A 20,857-nucleotide genomic window follows, 5' to 3' on the forward strand; every position below is an offset into this window, starting at 1 on the left:
ATGGAGTGAGCTCCTGTTACTTGTCCCAGCTTCTGCCAACCTAGCACTTCAATACTATGTAAAAATGCAAGTAAAAAAATAGTAACCACCTTTGGTGGGAAGGTAACAGCGTTCCGTGGGCCTTCGGCATTTAGTCATGCCGGCCACATGACCATGGAGACGTCTTCGGACAGCACTGGCTCTTCGGCTTTGAAATGGAGATGAGCACCACCCCCTAGAGGCAGGAACGACTAGCACATATGTGCAAGGGGTTACCTTTACCTTATATATACATTTTATAAGGGGTGGGGTGGGGAATCCACAATGGTTCCGGAACATTCTTTTTGCAACAGTTTAAAACTGGACAGTAGCAGATGTAATACACGGCTGTTTGCACATTTAAAAATGCGACCACCTCACCAATTCCAAGAAAGCTGCGCTATCTACTTTATTACGCGATTTTACCGAGTTTTAAGACAGTGAGTTTTTTAAGCCACTTCAGATATTATTCTGTATAGCAAGCCAAATGGAACCGTTTTATATTGAAAGGTGTTCCTTTCCAGGAAGAAGAATTAGAAGACATATGTTCCCAACGAGAGGGGATCGGGGGTGGGGATGGGGTGAACGCTCGGGAATCAGTTTGCCCTTCTTTTGAAAAGAAGCCAAATGACATATGGAGCTACTGTTGACTTTGGCCAACTGGCCCAACTGGCACTGAAGATTGGAAAAGCCTTATTTATAAGATATTGGCATGGATTTCTAGGAGAAATGAGTCAAGCACATAATACTTTTTTTTTTAACCCAATGACTGGAAGGGGCTTCATGTTCCCAACTCAAGTCAGTCTGTTCGACCAACTCCGCCAAAGTCCCGCCCCAAACTCCTGGAGTTACACATGATGCACGACAAGGGTTGGAACTCTGCTCAGAGTCCGGAGCCACGTGGCTTCGATTCTGGCCCTGTCGCGGCCTCATTCCTCAGGAGGAGGTCCTTCTTTCAGGTTCTTCTCAGGCCCCTTCTCTGTCTTGCCTTCGGATGGGTGGCCGAATCCAGGATCTTCTGGCTGGATGCCATCTCCATCGTAGATGATATCTTCTGGATTCGGAGGCGGGGGACAGAATTCTTCACTGGGGAACATTTCTTGGAAGATGGCTTCGGCCTGTTGGAAAACCAATATATTATTTTGGAAATATTTTTTTGGGGGGGGAGGGGGCTTCTTGGCAATCTTTCATTTTAGCTGGGTCCCCCTCCTGTGTAATGTTGTTGTTTTATCAAATCACAAATAGGTTACAATAGGAGTGAAACCCAGCAGGTTCTGGAGAACTGGTAGCATTAAATTTTGAGTAGTTTGGAGAACCGGCAAATGCCACTTCTGGCTGGCCCCAGAGTGGGGTGGGAATGGAGATTTTGCAGTATCTTTCCCCTGGAGTGGGGTGGGAATGCGGATTTTGCAGTAACCTTCCCCTGGAGTGGGGAGGGAATGGGGATTTTGCAGTATCCTTCCCCTGGAGTGGGGAGGGAGTGCAGATTTCACAGTATCCTTCCCCTGGAGTGGGGAGGGAGTGGAGATTTCACAGTATCCTTCCCCTGGATTGGGGAGGGAGTGGATATTTCACAGTACCCTTCCCCTGGAGTGGGGAGGGAGTGGATATTTCGCAGTATCCTTCCCCTGGATTGGGGAGGGAATGGAGATTTTGCACACAAGTAAAGTTTTCAAGTTCTGAAATCACAAGGAAGGTAGTCACCATTTATTCTTAAACAATGTAGGCAAGGGAATATACACGCAAGGTATTTTAAATGAGTATACAGGGTATTTTTTCCCCTCTCCCAAAATACCGTATTTATTTGGCCTGAGAGAAGTTTCTTGGCTTAGCCATCTGTATTCCTACCTTAGACAGAAAAGTGAATGACTTACCTGTTTGACAGCGCAGTCGTTCCCTAGTGCCCCGTCTGGGCCAGAACACACGAACACGTTGGAGGGCAAATTGTCATACGAAGACCTGTTAACACTGGAGGAATCCCTCATGTTGAAATACACGGACCAGAGAACACGCGGTTTGGTTCCTTCTCCTTCGTCTTCCCCTCCTGAAAGCACAAGGCAACCATCTTAAGAGTCCGGCTTTCAAAGGAGCTCAAACTTGGAAGAATTTAGCCAAATGTGAAAAGCAAAGGATTGGGGGTCCTCTTTAAAGGAAGAAGGTGAGGAACCTTTCCGCCTGTGGACCACTGATGGCAGCAGGGGTAGGGTGGGGTGGTGGAGGAGGAGGAGAGGGGATGGTTTCCAGCACATGCCCACCCCTTAACAGATGAACAGAGTTGGAAGGGACCTTGTAGGTCATCTAGTCCAACCCCTCACCCAAGCAGGAGACCCTACCCTGGTGATGGCAAACGTTTTTCTGCGGGGGTGACAAAAGGTGCCCACACCCATAAGGCCCTCACCTCCCGGCCCCCACCCATGCGCACACAACCCACCCACCCCTGCACTCCCCCCGCGCATGCACGCAGGCCTCACTGAAGCCTCCAGACTTCCAGTAGGCCCATTGGGCCATTTTCCGCCCTCCCCAGGCTTCAGGAAAACCTTAAGCTGGGGAGGGTGATAACGGCCTGCCCCAGCAACGCCTCGTGTGCCCTCAGATATGGTTCCATGCGCCACCTGTGGCAGGTGTGCCACAGGTTCGCCATCACGGCCCTACACCATTTCTGACAGATGGCAGTCCAATCTCTTCTTGAAAGCCTCCAGTGATGAAGCTCCCACAACTTCCGAAGGCAACTTCTGTTCCATGGGTGGATTGTTCTCACTGTCAGAAAGTTCCTCCTTATTTCCAGGTTGAATCTCTCCTTGATCAGTTACTCCTTGTGTGGCTTTCATGTGATTTGGAAAATAGCTTGATCCCCTCCTCTCTGTGGCAAACTTTGAGATATTGGAAGACTACTAATCACGTCTCCCCTAGTCCTTCTTTTCATTAAACTAGACACACCCAGTTCCTGTAACCGTTTTTCGTATGTTTTAGGCTCCAGTCTCCTAATCCTCTTGGTTGCTCTTCTCTGCACTCTTTCCGGAGTCTCAACTTGTGCAAATGGAGCCTTGCACATTCACGCGCTGTTCCCAAAGGACCGTGATCCGGTACTGGGCCCCGGATCAGAGGTTGGGGACCCTTGCTTTATGGGACAGAAGAACAGTATGGAATTTAAAGAGCCCACACACACAAATTGGCTATCCTGAGGGACCTCCATTTGAGGACTTACATTTATCTGAAGACAAGCTAAATTAACGTAGCCCGCTAACGTTTGCTGCCATCTCGGGAGGAACTTTGCAAGACCCCCAACGTTGCCTAGTAGAGACGGCGTCTTTGTTTCGCAACAACTCAAGATTCCGATCTTCTTCTTCTTCTTTTTTTTTCATTATTATGGTTCGTTGCACAGTCAGCCAGGTGTTCAGACTGGATTTGTTGTTTTTCTTTTTTGTACGTCTACTGAGTCTTTCCCTGGGACCTGGGATAGGCAGGTGTGGACGTTTGATGGTGTTAAAAGTGCAGGATGTAAACGGCTCTGAGCGCAAACTGCCTTTTGCAACTGACCGATGGTGATTTCGTCAATGCCGGTGGTGACCAAGGGATGCGCCAGTTGTTTTGGGATGGCATCCAAGGCGCCTATTATTAATGATGACGATGATCGTGGTTGTTGGCCACACTGTCATTTAGACTTTTAGACCAAATTTGACATTTCTATCCACCTATCCACCCCTCCATGTTCTTCCCAAGGATGTGAGATAGGTAGATGCTGCCTGATGGTATTACAGGTATTTATTATGGATTAATATTATTATTATTGATCATCGCACTGTCAATCAGCTGCCATCTGCAATTGACTGATGAAGAATTTGTCAATGCCTGTGGTGTTCTATTATTATTATTAGAAACCTTTATTCCTTAAAGATGAAACTCAGCCAACTGAACATTCAAAAATGCATCACAAATACCATTGATTGGTGCTAATGGTTGATGTGGTTTGCTGCCAGCGTCCTAGGTATCAACCAAGGACCTTCTTAAAATATACGATGTTCCGAGTAGCGCAGTTTTTTGCAGTTCCACTGGTGTTATTGCAGGAAGCTGCAATTTCTTGATGTAATAAAATTCTTGGACATGGTGCCAAGTTCCCCAAAGACAATGGGGATCACTCTTACATGTTTCATCCATAATCGCATAGTTTTGATGGTATTTTATGACCCCCCCCCATTTTTTCGACTGGCATCTCCTGGTACCACGATGTCAATAAATTGTACGTTTCGGTTTTCAAGAACTGTGATAGCTGGTGTGTTGGGTTCCAAATGATGATCCGTCTGTATTCAAAAGTCCCACAAGATCTTCACCTTCTCATTTTCGATAACTTATAATACAATACAATAATAATACAATAGTAGAGTTGGAAGGGACCTTGGAGGTCTTCTAGTCCAACCCCCTGCCTAGGCAGGAAACCCTATACAGTTCCAGACAAATGGCTATCCAACATCTTCTTAAAGACTTCCAGTGTTGGGGCATTCACAACTTCTGGAGGCAACTTCTGTTTCACTGATTCATTGTTCTCACTGTCAGGAAATTTCTCCTTAGTTCTAAGTTGCTTCTCTCCTTGATTAGTTTCCACCCATTGCTTCTTGTTCTACCCTCAGGTGCCTTGGAGAATAGTTTGACTTCTTTGTGGCAACCCCTGAGATATTGGAAGACTGCTATCATGTCTCCCCTGGTCCTTCTTTTCATTAAACTAGACATACCCAGTTCCTGCAACCGTTCTTCCTAGGTTTTAGTCTCCAGTCCCCTAATCATCTTTGTTGCTCTTCTCTGCACTCTTTCTAGAATCTCCACATCTTTTTTACATTTTATGTTCCCATGACTTTCTGGATAAAGGTAAATCTTTTTTTTTTTTTTACATAAGGACCAGTGGATTAATTTAGCTTTAATTTAGATTTGTAATCAGTTTGTGGGATTTTGCTGCATTCACATATTACATGTGACACAGTTTCGACTATCGTTGTAAAGTCGGCATTTTGGATTGTCGGTGGAGTTTTGTATCTTTGCTTTCATGGCATTAGTTTGTAGTGCTTGTTCTTGAGCAGAGAGTATTAAACCTTCCGTTTCTTCTTCTTCTTCTTCTCTTCTTCTTCTTCTTCTTCTTCTTCTTCTTCTTCTTCTTCTTCTTCTTCTTCTTCTTCTATTTCTTCTCCTTCTCATTATTATTATTATTATACTTTATTCATTAAACATGAAACTCAGGCAACTGAACATTCAAAAATGCACTACAAATACCATTGACTGGTGCTAATGGTTGCTATGGGTTGCTGCCAGTGCCCTAGGTATCAACCAAGTACCTTCTTAAAATATACGATGTTCCTATTATTCTTATAAATGAACAATTAATCAGTGGAACAGCTTGCCTCCAGAAGTTGTAAATGCCCAAACACTTGAAGTCTTTAAGAAGATGTTGGATAGCTATTTGTCTGAAACAGTATAGGGTTTCCTGCCTAGGCAGGGGGTTGGACTAGAAGACTTCCAAGGTCCCTTCCAACTCTACTATTGTATTGTATTATTATCTTCATCATCATCATCATCTTTTTTTAAAAAAGATAGGTGGGGTAGAGCATCTAGCAGACAACAAGAGAGATTATCCAGAGTCTTATTTGTCCCTGTGAACAAATTGTTGCCTGTAATCTTCAAACAACTGTTCCCAAAAATAATAGTTCATTTCTTCTCGTATCGTTTGGGAGGGACCGTCTGCCAGGAGAGAATGCAGCCTTTTCTCAAATATTATTAAAAGTTCCTACTGCTCCTATTTTTTTTTAAAGTTACTTCTTCATAATTTAGGCAGGAAAATGAATAAAGTCCTCTTCCTTTTAGGTGACTTTGCTTCCCTGACCTGCCATGGCCCAGTGCTCGCTTTATCTGGTGATTCATTTTCAATAACTCCGACAGTATTTGTTCTGACATTTTAATTAAAATACGACTACTACCTCATCTTGATGATAAAAAGGCCTATGTGTCAGTGAAAACTACCTTCTCAGTGCCTCAGTGCACCTGAGGACTCTTCTGATCACAGCCTTCCTCTGAACGAACTCCGGGCAGCTCCTAAACAATACATCACTTCAAAACTAGATCATTTTAAACATTAAGATTAATGCTAAGAAAAAAGGGGAGGGGAAGCCGGGAGGAAAGAGAAGAGAATGTTCAGAGGCGGCCTAGCTTTCCCCCCCCCCCACTTCTGTTTGGGCTCTGCTAGTTCTCGATAGAAAGTTAGAAAATTAAGTTTGAGAAGCTCCGTTTGAAGCAAAGGATCGACTAATCTTTATTTCAACTCTCTTTCCTATTGGCAACAGGGTAGTTAGTAGAAAACCTCTCCTATTCCTCCTCTCCTCCTTCCCCCCATCCTCATTCTCCCCACTCCTCATTCTTCTTCTTCTTCTTCTTCTTCTTCTTCTTCTTCTTCTTCTTCTTCTTCTTCTTCTTCTTCTTCTTCTTCTTCTTCTTCTTCTTCTTCCTTCTTCTTCTCCTTCTCCTCCTCCTCCCCCTTTAGTCATTCCTGACTCTAGGGGGCGGTGCTCATCTCCATTTCAAAGCCGAAAAACCAACACTGTCCAAAAATGTCTCCGTGGTCATGTGGCCGACATGACTAAATGCCGAAGCTGCATGGAACGCTGTTACCTTCCCACCAAATATGGTTCCTATTTTTCTACTTGCATTTTTTTACATGCTTTCAAACTGCTAGGTTGACAGAAGCTGAGACAAGTAACGAGAGCTCACTCCGTTCCACGGTGCTAGGGATTCAAACTGCCAACCTTTCCGATTGACAAGCGCAGCGTCTTAGCCACGGAGCCACCGTGTCCCACAGAATGGGTATCAGGGACGAAAAATGGCAAATCTTCACTTTTGTTTCATGTTAAATTTCCACCCACCCCACCCCCTTTTCACCTGTTTCTGCAACAATGAATAACTGCTCCACTATGTGTGCCAAGTCTTCTTTAGCGGTTTGGATGGAAGGACAGGTCAAATGAACCAAATCTGTTGAAAGAATGGAAGAGCAAAGTGGTTATTCAAGGCGCCGATTCATTCGATTTATATCCTGTCTTGCTATTGGTAATGAAAACTCAAGGTGACTAGCGACAATATAGAAGCACCAAAATCGAAGATTAACAAGAAGGTTTAAACAGCAGCCCTTCGGGATTGAAGGCCTGGTGGGAAGAGATGGATCGCGGCAGAGTCAGAGCCAAGAGGGTATGGATCCGTGAATTGACTGGTTTTAATTATTTGAACCAAAGGTGGTTCCTATTGTTCTACTTGCTTTTTTACGTGTTTCGAACTGCTAGGTTGGCAGAAGCTGGGACAAATAACGGGAGCTCACTCCGTTACGTGGCGCTAGGGATTCGAACCGCCGACCTTTCTGATCGACAAGCTCAACGTTTTAGCCCCTGAGCTGCCGCGTCCCACTTCTTACGCAGTTTAAAAAATTAAGATAACCATCTGTCATTCTAATGAATGAGCATTAACGGTCCCGCTGACCTGAAGTGTAAATACATAATTGGAGCCTTTTCTCCAAAGCTTATTAAAATGATTTTAATAATCAGGGGAAGAAATAGGCAGAGAGAAGCAAGTGCAGGTAAGTAATGAGGCGAACGACATCTTATGCTAGAGCAGAATGTCTCCATTTACAACGTGGGTTGTAAAAGAGGGAGGAGGTCCCAGCGAGTTTCTAATCCAAGGACTGGCAGCATTTGGCGGGGGGGGGATAGCCACCCCGTTGGACCTCACTGAAAAGTGGGGACAACAATTTCTACAAGTGGAGGGAATAAATTTCTTATCCGCAGCCTGTAAGTAACCTAAAGGTAAAGGTTCCCCTCGCACATATGTGCTAGTCGTTCCCGACTCTAGGGGGCGGCGCTCATCTCCGTTTCAAAGCCGAAGAGCCAGCGCTGTCTGAAGACATCTCCATGGTCATGTAGCCGGCATGTCTAAACGCCGAAGGAGCACGGAACGCTGTTACCTTCCCACCAAAGGTGGTTCCTAGTTTTCTACTTGCATCTTTACGTGCTTTCGAACTGCTAGGTTGGCAGAAGCCGGGACAAGTCACGGGAGCTCACTCCATTACACGGCGCTAGGGATTCGAACCGCCGAACTGCCGACCTTTCTGATCGACAAGCTCAGCGTCTTAGCCACTGAGCTACCTTGTAAGTGACCTACTATCCCCACAAATATGAAAGCAGGGGAAAATCAGAAAAATATTTCTGTTTCTTTTCACAACAGTTTCCACTCTAGTCCTTATAGCAATGCGGTTTTAAGTGTCATAGTTCTGATCCTTTCAGATTTTTGACTGTGACTGAACGGAGCACAATCCAATCAATAAAAAACAAGAAAGGAGGGAAGGTTTAACAATGAGCCCAGGGAATTCACAAGTTGTTATAAAGGAGCTAAAACTGAAATAACCGTTTTAAATGCTAAATTCCTTTATTTAAATCCAGGGGTGTCCAACTTTTGTAATTTTAAGACTTGTGGACTTGGACTCCCAGAATTCACTAGCCAACATGGCTGGCTGGGGAATTCAGATTTCCTGCAGCCAACATGGCTTGAAGTTGCCAAGGTTGGACACCCCTGATTTAATCCCAAGGACCGTAAAATAAGCTAACGAGAATAGGACAAGAAATTTCTGCTGATGATGTTACCTAGTATGGTAATGAAATAAATGTTCAAAAACTAAATTGAAACAAGCTTAAAGAGCAAACCACAGCCAAAATCCAAAGGATCCGTTTTGTAGAAGAGGTATAACTTCGTCTTACCCATTCCTTATAATTAATTTCAATACACACATATGAATTTAATCTAATCTTCAAGGTTAACCTAATGATGGGTGCGGTGGTATGGAGGTGGAGCTCTCGTCTCGCAATCAGGAGGCTGTGAGTTCGATCCTAGGTAGAGGCAGATATTTTTCTCTCTGGGCACAATGAGAATGTATCTGCTGAAAAAAAACTTCTGCATTGGCAATGGGGAAGGGCATCCGGCCAGTAAACAATCAGCTCCATTCAGTTGCCCAGACTCCACCCAGCAAAGGATTATGGGGTCGTTAAAAGATGATGATGATCACGTTTAACCTAATCAATCACACTGATTGCTGTAGTTTATTACATAACTAATGAGCATTTGTGATTGGAATGTAACGTATCAAATAAAAGGGTATTTGCATACATCTGTAAAGATGGGCTTCTAATCCCGTCTCTTATTTAAGGGACTTCTCTTCCATCTCTGGTACGGGAGACCAGTGATGGAAACAACCTGGGCTTCCATGTAATTGTGTCTGATCTCCAGTTCAGACCTACTCCTGGGAAAACTGGATCTACTCACATGTATTTTTCATGCAGATCATAGCTGAAGAACACAATTCCACAAGGCAAATAGCTGGCTGGCCTTTCTCTTGAGGTGGGATAGTCAAAATGGAAATCTGGAATGGAAACAAAAACCTTATAGATACGTCATATATATATTCAAAGCCCAGTAAGGGTATGGCTAGCTGATGAGAGCTAAATAGCTTGAAATAGATCTATACTAGTCTCCCTTTATTTATTTATCAACACAAATACAACACACACACACACACACATATATATATATACACACACACACATACATACACACACACACAGTCTACACAGTATGGCCACGACTCCACGCATGAAACTCTTTTCAGAAGATCATTTGACTTCAGGAAACGGGAGGGATTAGAAAGATTTCAGCAAAGCTACGTCACAACTGATATTTTCCCCAGTTCAAAGCCATCATTTGTCCAGTTGGCATGGTGAAAAAAGCTCAGAAGAAATTCTTCCTTCAACCTGTATCAACTTCAGATCCCACCACCTGGTCTTCTAATTTCTAGGTGCATTTTTTTTTTTAGCTCAGCAACTGAAATCTGCGAATAACTTAAAAAAAAAATTCAGTGAGATCAAACGTGAATCCATTTTAACAAATATCCCGCCAATCAAGCGTTTACTAATATTTCCAAAATTTGAGTTCTGGGACATAAGGCCTTCTTATTAACTAGCAAAGAATCCAGAGATGGCAAAGCCAAATCTGTGTGTGTGTTTGTTTGTTTTACAAAACACTGTAAATAACTAGACAAAAACTAATCCAGGATATTAGATGGTCCTGAGGAAAGGGGAAATGATCTTGAGCTGGTGGGCTCACCTGTTGATCAGAACTCTCGTTGTTCTGTATGGATCGATCAGTTATGAGAATCGCTCTGGAGATCTGCCTGCCAGCGAATAAGCAAAGCTTCATCAACAACAATAACAACAACAATAACAACAATAACAACACTTAGTTGATGCCTAGGATGCTGGCAGCAACCTGTATCAACCATCAGTGCCAGTCAATGATATTTGTGATACAGTTTTAAAGGTTCACGACCTGGCCATCGAAAGTACGCGATTATGGATGAAGCATGGAACAGTGATACCCATTGTCATCGGGGTGCTTGGTACCATGTCCAAGAATTTTACAAAACACATCAAGAGATTGCCGCTTCCTGCAATAACGCCAGCGGAACTGCAAAAAAACCTGCGCTACTAGGAACATCGTACATTTTAAGAAGATGCTTGGTTGATACCTAGGATGCTGGCAGCAACCCGTATCAACCATCAGTGCCAGTTAATAATGTTTGTGATACATTTTTCAATGCTCAGTTGACTGAGCTTCGTGCTTAATGACTAAAGTAAATAATAATAATAATAATAATAATAATAATAATAATAATAATAATAATAATAATAATAATAATAATAATAATAGTGGGTGGGGCCCGACTAGTAATCAATGCCAAATCCGGCGGATTTGCTCATAGATAAGGGATGAAATATGAAGTGAAGAAACATTTATTTAACCTTACAACGGTGAAGATTTGTCAAGAAGAGAAATACAATATGAGAATTCAAGCCATCCCATCATTGTCTATCTATCTATCTCTATCTATCTCTATCTCTTTTTATATCTATCTATCTCTATCTATCTATCATCTATCTATCTATCTATCTATCTATCTATCTATCTATCTATCATCTATCTATCTATCTATCTATCTATCATCTATCTATCATCTATCTATCTATATTTATCTATCTATCTATCTATCTATCTATCTATCTATCTATCTATCTATCTATCTATCTATCTATCTATCATCTATATCTAAATTTTATTCATAAACACTTTTTTTTTGAAAAACAATGCATGGTCAGGGTATACCATTTACAAATAAAAAAGACCAAAAAAGAAAGAAGAGTGGTGTTGAACATGGAAATATAAGCTAATAACAATAATAATGATATAGTAATTTTGCAGTAATCCAGAAAACCTGACAAAATTAATTGATGAGACTGAGCTGGATATCCACAAACTTTGAGTTCCAAAACCAGAACACGAGGATACACGAAATTAGAAGTGTCTCTGAAATTAGGTCTGGCTGAATGCAGTGAGATTTACTTTTGAGTAAGAATGCACTGTTAGTTATTCTCGTGTCGATATTTACCTGTAAGATACGTTTTTGCATATTTTTTCTGAAAGATAACTATCCTCCACAACAAAATAACTTGCATTTATTCTTTGACCAAAATGATCGATGACCGCTTTACACCTGTTTGGAAAATAAGGGGGGAAGTTTTTTTTTAAAAAGCAAAACAATTTTGTCATTGTTAGATTGAGGAATATAAAATATTTACAGACAATTAAAAAATATACCCTAACCAACATGTTTTCTTTCATTTGAGCTTTTAGCATGAATTAAGAGTTTTGTCAGCCTTGTTTTTAGTCAGTTCTTGGTTTTATGTGAAACTCTGTTAACGTGAGAGGAACTCTGTTTCCTTATACTTCCAGGCTTCCTCACATCTCCCTTTTATTTGGTGGTGTATTAGTTACGTAAGAATCATCACAAATGAATATTCAACAGAGGAAACGGTAAATGAACAACATGAACTGAATTAGGGAGAAACAGAGGAATTTATTTTGCTCCTGACAGTTAAGTATTCTTATTTCTACGGCCCAATTTTGTTTTGCTATCAGTTTACTGAATACTGCCAAGAATGCAAGCCAAAATGCTGGAATCACCATTTACATCAAACTAAATTCTTTGCTACTGTTTATGAAACTGTTTTTGTACATTCTTGCATGGAGGAAGAGAGGAGGGGGAAGGTGGATTAAATGTCATATTATGAGACCCCCACAGAAAGAGTCAATTCTCTCTTTCTCTCTCTCTCTTACTCTGTCTCTCTCTGTGTCTGTCTGTGTCTATCTCTCCCTCTCTGTTTCTCTGTGTGTTTGTGTGAGTGTCACTCTCTGTCTGTCTGTCTGTCTCTGTCTCTCTTTCTCTCTCTCTGTCTTTCTCTGTGTCTCTCTGTCTGTCTCTCACCTTGTCTCTGTGTCTCTCTGTGTGTCTCTCTGTGTCTGTGTCTCTCAGTCTCTTTCACTCTCTCACTCTGTCTCTGTCTGTCTGTGTCTCTCTTTCTGTGTGTGTGTGTGTGTGTGTGTCTGTCTGTGTGTGTGTGTGTCTGTTTCTCTCTGTGTGTCTGTGTCTGTCTGTCTGTCTGTCTATCTATCTATCTATCTATCTATCTATCTATCTATCATCTATCTATCTATCATCTATCTATCTATCTATTTATCTATCTATCTATCATCTATCTATCTATCTATCTATCTATCTATCTATCTATCTATCTATCTATCTATCTATCATCTATCTTTCTTGCTTCATCATTCAACAACGGCTAATGCCAGAGATTTGTTCACGAGCAGAGAAAAAGAACTCAACGTCCCACTTAAAACCAATCTTTACTTTCTTTTAAAAAAGGAGGATCAGCAGAAGAATTCTCTCAAGTGCCAGGCTCAAATAAGGAAGCCACTTATACAATGACATTATCAGGTCTCTCTGTCATCTGATATCTGTTCAGACAATGAATCATACAGAACCTCCATTGACCTTCTTCAATGTGTCTAGATAAAAGGATGAAAATTAGAATCCATCTCCTTGCCAAGTGCCACCCGTTATAAATGTACTTTATAGGGCTCATTATCCAAACTAATGGACTAAGGGCGACATCCTTGAAATGGACTTACCAGCACTGACAAAGCCAGCAAGCAATAATTCAGGAAAGATATGTAAATTACAGTGTTTGCTATATTTTTTAATTATTATTGTGAAAAGACAAATTTACATTTGTCATTTCGCTTGGAGGCCGGCAGCTTCTTTGGAAACACGCTCCAAGCAGAACAGGGACGGTGGTTTTTAAATGTAGATCACAAAACCCACACATACAAATTGAAATATTTAAAACCTTGTGGAAATGAAACTCCATAAACAATAGCTATATACCATAAAAAACTGAAAGTTTAAATTAAAAGGGGGAAAGGAAGGTAAAACAGAAAGGAAATGCACTATTCAGCACTCTCAAGGCAAAAGATAATAATAATAATAATAATAATAATAATAATAATAATAATAATAATAATAATAATAATAATAATAATAATAATAATAATAATAATAATAATTCCAAACAGGCAACAAATTAGATTGGCTTTTGGCTGCAATAGCAGAAATACAATTCTTGGTTTAATTAGGACTGACTATAGATAGAAAACACTTTATGCCCCCCTCCTCCCCCCCCTCTCCTTGGCATTATTTTAAGATATAAACGCAGATATCCACACTTCTGGAGACACAAGCCTTATCTGCTGTAATTGAGAATGTAGTCTTGGAAGGACAAATGTTAAGTATGGGGATAGCCAAGTTTATTAATCCAAAGCCATCATTTGGTTCAACCTTAGGACCAGGAGACCTGCCAAATAGAAAGCTGCATGATACAAAGATTTGTATCATCCAGAACAGGGCACTCTGAGGACCAGAAGCAACTTCCCAACTTCCCTTCTGTTTGGGTAAATTAGTGCGAGGCAGGAAGGATGAGGATAACACGTTAAGTTCTAGTTAAGGTATTGCTCATGCCTATATAGAGGAATTGGCACTAGATAGTCAATGGAATTCAGGAAGGGTTGGACTTAGACCATCCATCCATCCATCCATCCATCCATCCATCCATCCATCTATCTAAAAATGGCTGTGTGTGTGTATGTTCCAGCATAATTCTGGAATGCCTCAAGCAATTTCAACCAAACTTGGTACACAGATGACTTACTCTCTGGAAAAAGATACTGTGGGGGTAAGATACCCCTAACACCCCTTGGGGTGTGTTTTCTGTTAAGATGCAGCCTGTTGTGCCTTAAAATGGCTTCTACTGTACTGCTGTAAAATGGCCTCTACTGTAAAGCGCAGCGGAGTTACCATGGTAACGGCTTCACAGTACTCCACAAGGGGGCTCACTCTGGTAACATTAGAAATTACGTTTGGTCCAGACATTTTCCCTCTATAAATAAATACCTGGGCAACGCCGAGTTATCAGCTAGTGGGAACATAAAGGACTCTAGGCTGATTACTCTCTTGACTCCATCCCCAGCCTCTGCCTGTCCTTCTCCTACACTTGGGGTTGTGTGGGAGTCTATGGGCAAGGAAAATCTGGAATCGTCAGTCACCTGATTTCCAACTTTCAAAGTGTGATTGCTATAAATACATATGAAGAGTCTGATGAATCTAATCAGAGGCCTGTCTGGCTCCAAATTCTACCTCTGCACACTGTCTCCCAAGTGCACAACGAGGACATAAGAGCTGTGACATCTTCATGCTCATATTCCAGAGAGCTCTGGAACTAACTGAGGCAAGCCTAATCTTCAGTAGATTTTTCTAACCTTCCTTCTAAGGTACGAAGCTTGGCCATCACAGCAACCTGACTCAAAGCCAAAAATGTGACTTAGTTGATTTTTGGATTAGTGCTGTGAATTTAGCCACTTCGTGAATAAAATGGTTTGGGATGGAATGGAATAGAATTGGAAATAGAAATAGAAAAACAGCATTGGAAGGCACCTCGGAGGTCTTCTAGTCCAGTCCCCTGCTTGAGCACAAGACCCTATACCAATGATGGCTAGCCTTTTTGTCGTTGTGTGCCGAAAGTGCGCTTGTGCATCCATAATGCAATGTGTGTGTGAGAGACCCCCGTGTGCACACACATTTTTTTCTCAATTTTACCCCGTCCCCCGTCGCACTCTATAAGCTTCCTAAAGGCTATCCATGCTATTTGTAAAATGAAAAATGGGCCAGCTTTTGCGAAAAACGGGCCGTTTTTGGCTCAATTTTACCCCCATCCCCACCTCCCCAGGAGTACTCTGCAAGCTCCCTAAAGGCTATTCATGCCTTTTTGGGGGGGAAAACGGGCCCATTTTGGGAGGTTTGCAGAGTGCAAAAACTTTTTTTTTCCTCTTCAAAACCTTGCTGTGTCTTATACTCTGGTGCGTCTTATACTTCGAAAAATACGGTAATTGTTCTCACTGTCAGGAATTCCTTCTTATTTCTAAGTTGGATCTCTCCTTCATAAGCTTTCATTTGTTGCTTCCAGCTCTGCCTTCAGGTGCTTTGCAATATATTTACTATAGCTTAGATAGTTATGGTTAAGCAAAACATTGTATTCGCATAGTATATGAACTCAGTCCCGCTCTGATGGTACCAAATTTAACATGTTGACTATATTATGTAGGAGGAAGCTCTTGGGCCTTATCTTTTCTGAATCCTCCCTTCAACTTAAATGTATTATCCCAGATTTTGGTGATGTAATGGAGCGTGTATAATTGTATAAGTCTATATTATATCTTCCCTTAGCTACTCTTTTTCCTAAGCTGAGTTGCTCCAAATTTCACATTTCCTTCAAAGAGAATTGCCTTAGCTTCTTAATCATCCCATCCCCTCTTTTTAAAAACTCTACAACACCCTCTTTTTTCCACAAATGCGGAGATTAGATTGTAATTGTTCAACAAAGTCAACAGGGGGGGGGGGAATGGCATTTTAAACTCAGCATTAAATTTATCTTTACGACAACAATATGGGCTGGCATACCTTGTTTTTCATCAATTACCTATAGAACCCTAATTTCCCCCCCCCCCCAAGTAGGCTCATCCCAAACTTATCTGATTATCATTAGAGCTGGAGGAAAAAACCCTTAAAAGATTAAAGCCTCTTGAATCAAGTTTGATTTTTAGCTATTTCAGCGGCACATCTGTGCAATTTTCATGGGAACGGTCTGGAAGTGATTTGCCATTTTGCCGCAAATCTCATCTTCTCATTCTGGGGAACTATAATCCACCCAAATGGGATTGCGCACCCAACCCCCTGTGATGCTCCAGCTGCTCGGCGGAGCATGGCGCAGGTGCCGTACGCTGAGCGTGCATGCGCAAATGGCCCGGTTAGCTCAAATAGAGGTAAGGAACGAGGGTGAGCGAGCCCTCCAAAGCGCTGTTCCGGTACGGTGGCTGCTGCTCCCAGCAGCCACCGGTACGCCCGTACCGGGGTGTGCCGCCCGGAACCCACCACTGCTCCCCTCCCAGGAGTCTCCACACAGTGTGTTTTAAATGTGAGGTAAGTGCAGGGCCCACACGGAGGCTCGCGGAGGGGAAAAACGGGCCTTCCGGAAGGCTGGGAAAGGGCCCATTTCCAGCCTACGGAGGGTCTCCCAAGCTCGAGAGTAGTCGTTTTCGCCCTCCAAGAGGCTCAAGGAAAGCCTCCAAAGCTTGGGGAAGGCGAAAGCGCCCCCGCCCCCCCACCGCATGGTACAGGAAGCCAAGTAGGCCACACCCACCATGGCCATGCCCACCCAGCAACCGGGCAGAGAACCCATTGCTGAAATTCCTGGTGGATGTGGTGCACTCCACATAAGGTGGCCCTCCAGGTGTTGCTGAGCGACTATTAGCAGCTCTCTACCATGCTGGATGGGGCGGTTGGGAGTTGGAGCTCAACAAAATCCAGACATCCTGCCCACTACATATCGCTCACAGATGCCGTGGTACATGGCATGGTCAACCACATCCACTTTCTTGTATCAGCTAATGTCCCATCCATTTTTCCCCCCAGTGACAATTTGATAAGAATTTCCGGGATGTGGTTTTATGGTTTTGATTTTGGTTAACAATGTAAGGGTACCATTTTGATGAGTTGGGAGCTGCTACGTACAGGATAGAGGAAGGCTACATCCCCTACCCTTTGGGTCCGAGTTCTGCATGGGAAACAACCAAATACAGATAGGAGTCACACTAAAGGAAACCCATCTGAAGCTACTCCATTATCCAGGGATCTCAAAACCTGGCAACTTTAAGACTTGTGAACTTCCAGATATGGCTGGCTGAGGAATTCTGGGAGTGGAAGTCCACAAGTCTTAAAGTTGCCAAGTTTGGAGACTTTAGTTCTATGCCTAGAAACCAGAAAGGTAAATTAGCCATAGAGTCATTCCCTATCTTGTTTATTATATGACTGGGTGATAACCCAGCGTTTCCCGGGTATTTATTTATGGTGGGAAAATGTCCGGACCAAACGTAATTTCTAATGTTGGATTTTCCCCCTTACCAGAAGGAGACCCCTTGTGGAGTGCTGTGAAGCCGTTACCATGGCAACTCTGCTGCGCTGTACAATAGGATACATTCTTCAGCAGTACAGTAGAAGCCATTTTAAGGCACAACAGGCTATATCGTAAGAGAACACACATCCTGAGGGGTGTTAGGGGTATCTTACCCCCACAATATTTTTTTCCAGAGAGTAAGTCATCTGTGTGCCAAGTTTGGTTGAAATTGCTTGAGGCGTTCCAGAGTTATGCTGAAACATATACACACAGCCATTTTTATATTTATAGATATTTAAATAACCCAAATTCTGGTTAAGGCACTATAATATAATATCACAACATTTAGTTGATAAAATTAAGTGCAGATGTCATGATAAACCGAACCCCCCTGTGCTTTAGTACACTGAACAAACTGGTCACGTTTTGCGCTTTGCACCGTCCCACTGGTATAAATTTTGCAGCCCCCAAACATCCGTTGATTTGGTTCCAACTTTACAAAAAAAAAAAGTTGCTCAAAAGTCCCAATACTGGTGAAAAAATAATTCATTCTAGGCTAAGAGGGCAGCGTGGTTTATGACAACAATCTACCTAAAAACTCATTAAAGCTTTTTTTCTCTTAGAGTGACATGCATTATCAGCAGAGATTAATCTGTTGAATCTTTAGGTGAGCTTCATTTTTTAAAAACGCAATGACAGAGGGCTTTGTTGTCATCTGATGAAAATCAATTAGAGTAGGTAAGGCCACAAGGAAAACTAACATCACTCATCACCAAACCCCTGGCAACTGAAAATGATCTGTCTTCCAAGCTTGGTTGATCAGGAGGCTGCAGTAATATCAGAGGGAAATTAATTTAGTTTCTTTATTCTAAACCCACTTTCCCAGTTCTGGAGGACCTATACACAAATTATTTTTAATCAAGGTTGATGTGTTATTAATACCAAGGAAGATCTTTGAAGAATCGTTTTTTTTTAAAAATAAGACCCTGGCATTTTTCATCTCGTAGTTGCATTTATGTTAAGAGAGAGAGAGAAGGTTACCTCGCTCAAGACTTACCTTCTAAGTTCTTTGTCTAACACGAGACACTTTATGGCATGCCGGAGGCAATAGATCCCACCAAATACCGCACACATCCTAAAGGAGCATCAGAAATCAAGAAAAAAAGGCACCAGGTTTAGAGAGCTTGTCTATTTTATTTTTTAAATAAACAAAAATGTTCGATTTGTTTAAATTGATCCATGAAATAGGAAGCATTGCAACCTCCAATAAGTTGTTAATTTAATACAAATATGTCAGGAATAATCACCTAGGCACAGTTGCATATCATGTAAGGGGAAATCAAGGTAGAGATTGAGCTAATAATCTTGGTTTAGAGCTGGCTTGCCATCCTGACCTATTTGGGTCAATTTAACAGTAAGTGTGGACTTGTATATAACAGGACGCGGTGGCTCAGTGGCTAAGACGCTGAGCTTGTCGATCAGAAAGGTTGGCAGTTCGGCAGTTTGAATCCCTAGCGCCGCGTAACCGAGTGAGCTCCCGTGACTTGCCACAGCTTCTGCCAACCTAGCAGTTCGAAAGCACGTAAAAATGCAAGTAGAAAAATAGGAACCACCTTTGGTGGGAAGGTAACAGCGTTCCGTGCGCTTTTGGTGTTTAATCATGCCGGCCACATGACCACGGAGATGTCTTCAGACAGTCCTGGATCTTCTACTTTGAAATGGAGATGAGTCGGGAACGACTAACACATATGTGCGAGGGGAAACCTTTACCTTTATATAACAAGAAGTTATCCTTTATGGGTTGGTTGGCTACTCCCAAGAAAAGAGGAATGCCCTGCAAGGAAACCTTGTTTGTTCACATCATGATTTATTAAACCAGGATTCCTAGAATACAGGATTTCTAGAATACATAAATCAACTCTGCCCAGGTTTATGTAAGAAAAACTTATAGAAGATATCCCAAAACTCAAATCAGATGCCATCTGAATTCTTGGGAGGTTAAGAAGCAGTGAAAAAATAAAGACTAAGTAATCATTAAAACTCTGTATAATCACAAATAATATTTCATTCAAAACTTAGGTTGGGGAAGTGCTGAAATTAAGTTTCTTTCCCCGAAGATCATGGTGAATATAATCGAGAATCAACCTTGAATCATGTCAACTCTCCTTCCTAGGGGAAAATTCTATCTTCTTACCTTAATCAGTTTAAGAGTTTGCCCGCAGAGCTGTTAACTGAGCTCAGCAATAACTAGATCCATGATCAGAGCTCACTTGAAATGACTCTTTTACATGGAGGTGATAGAAGCAACAAAACAAACGTGTCAAGCTTCGAACGGCATTTTTTTTGCTCTTGCAATTATTATCACTTCTCAGCTTGCCAACAAATTATGGTGGGAGGGAAGGGGGAGATAGAGCAAAGCTCCAGACATCAAGATGCCAGCCATGGGAACCAAGGATATTTCGGCAGGTGTTTGCCAGAGCCGAAAAAGACTTTCTCACAATAAGAAGTCTCCATTGGACAATGTGACCCGGCCTAATAATGTAGGGAGAGAGAAAACCTGAACTTTAAGTATGTGGGTTTGCACAGGAAATAATCAGATCTGGCTTTGCCGATATGATGTACTCATCAAAGTTTTGCATTAAGAGATTGGATCGTCTCAACTGTGCTTGCTTTGATAGGGTCCGTCAGTCGGAATGCTGACACATGGGCTACCAAGTTATCTCTAGAAAGCTTTTAATAAAAATGTAGTAAGAGCCAAACTGGATCAGACCTTATGTCCCTATCACGCTTGACTATATGAACTAATCCAATCAACTAGAAGCCTTCAGCATAAGCTGCTAGGGAGGACAATCCTCATCTGCTAGTTACTTCCTACCATGTTCACAACCCAGCCGTTCACCCCTGAGGCTGTGCCCGGCTCTTTGGGAGCCCGCTTGCAAGAGAGCAGCCGCCCTGCAACCCCCCTCTCCAGCTGGGCATAGCACTGCTCACCAACCTAGCAGTATCTCAAAGGCGCCAAGCAACGCAATCACCTTTGCTCCACCCCGGTTCCTGCGGCTTGGCACCTTCGGGATACCGCTAGGTTGGTGAGTGGCGCTCTGCATGGCCAGAGGGTGTGTGTGTGTCCAAGGGGCTTATTTGCGGGGAGGGTTTATATTTTTGCCCACCAGAAAAATGTGGCATGGCCTTATTATCAGGACATGTCATATTTTCGGGGAAACACAGTAGAAACCAGTTTCGTTGCCTAGGATTCAGAAAATAATTTTTAAAAGTCATATCTATCAATAGTCCATTAACAGCCTGGCCTTACCCATTTTTCATCTGCTCTGAAGCCTCTGACCAGGGTTCATTCAGACATGGCTTACCGGATA

At 42.4% G+C, this 20,857-nt stretch overlaps 1 protein-coding gene across 1 annotated transcript in view; it reads right to left on the reverse strand.

Moving 5' to 3' along the window:
- Positions 1–402: 402 nt before the first annotated feature.
- Positions 403–20,857, reverse strand: part of CHM (CHM Rab escort protein) — a 64,501-nt gene continuing 44,046 nt past the window's right edge. Inside the window, exons 9-15 of the mRNA XM_081964117.1 lie at positions 18,544–18,621; positions 11,531–11,635; positions 10,192–10,258; positions 9,355–9,451; positions 6,934–7,023; positions 1,893–2,062; positions 403–1,136 (exon numbers count right to left, since the gene is read on the reverse strand). Of these exons, the coding sequence (XP_081820243.1) occupies positions 948–1,136; positions 1,893–2,062; positions 6,934–7,023; positions 9,355–9,451; positions 10,192–10,258; positions 11,531–11,635; positions 18,544–18,621 (796 nt within the window). The 3' untranslated portion in view covers positions 403–947. The remainder of the gene's footprint in view (positions 1,137–1,892; positions 2,063–6,933; positions 7,024–9,354; positions 9,452–10,191; positions 10,259–11,530; positions 11,636–18,543; positions 18,622–20,857) is intronic.

Source organism: Natrix helvetica (genome assembly GCF_964273705.1).
Source record: "Natrix helvetica genome assembly, chromosome: 11".
In the NCBI taxonomy this organism is placed as follows: Eukaryota; Metazoa; Chordata; class Lepidosauria; order Squamata; family Natricidae; genus Natrix; species Natrix helvetica.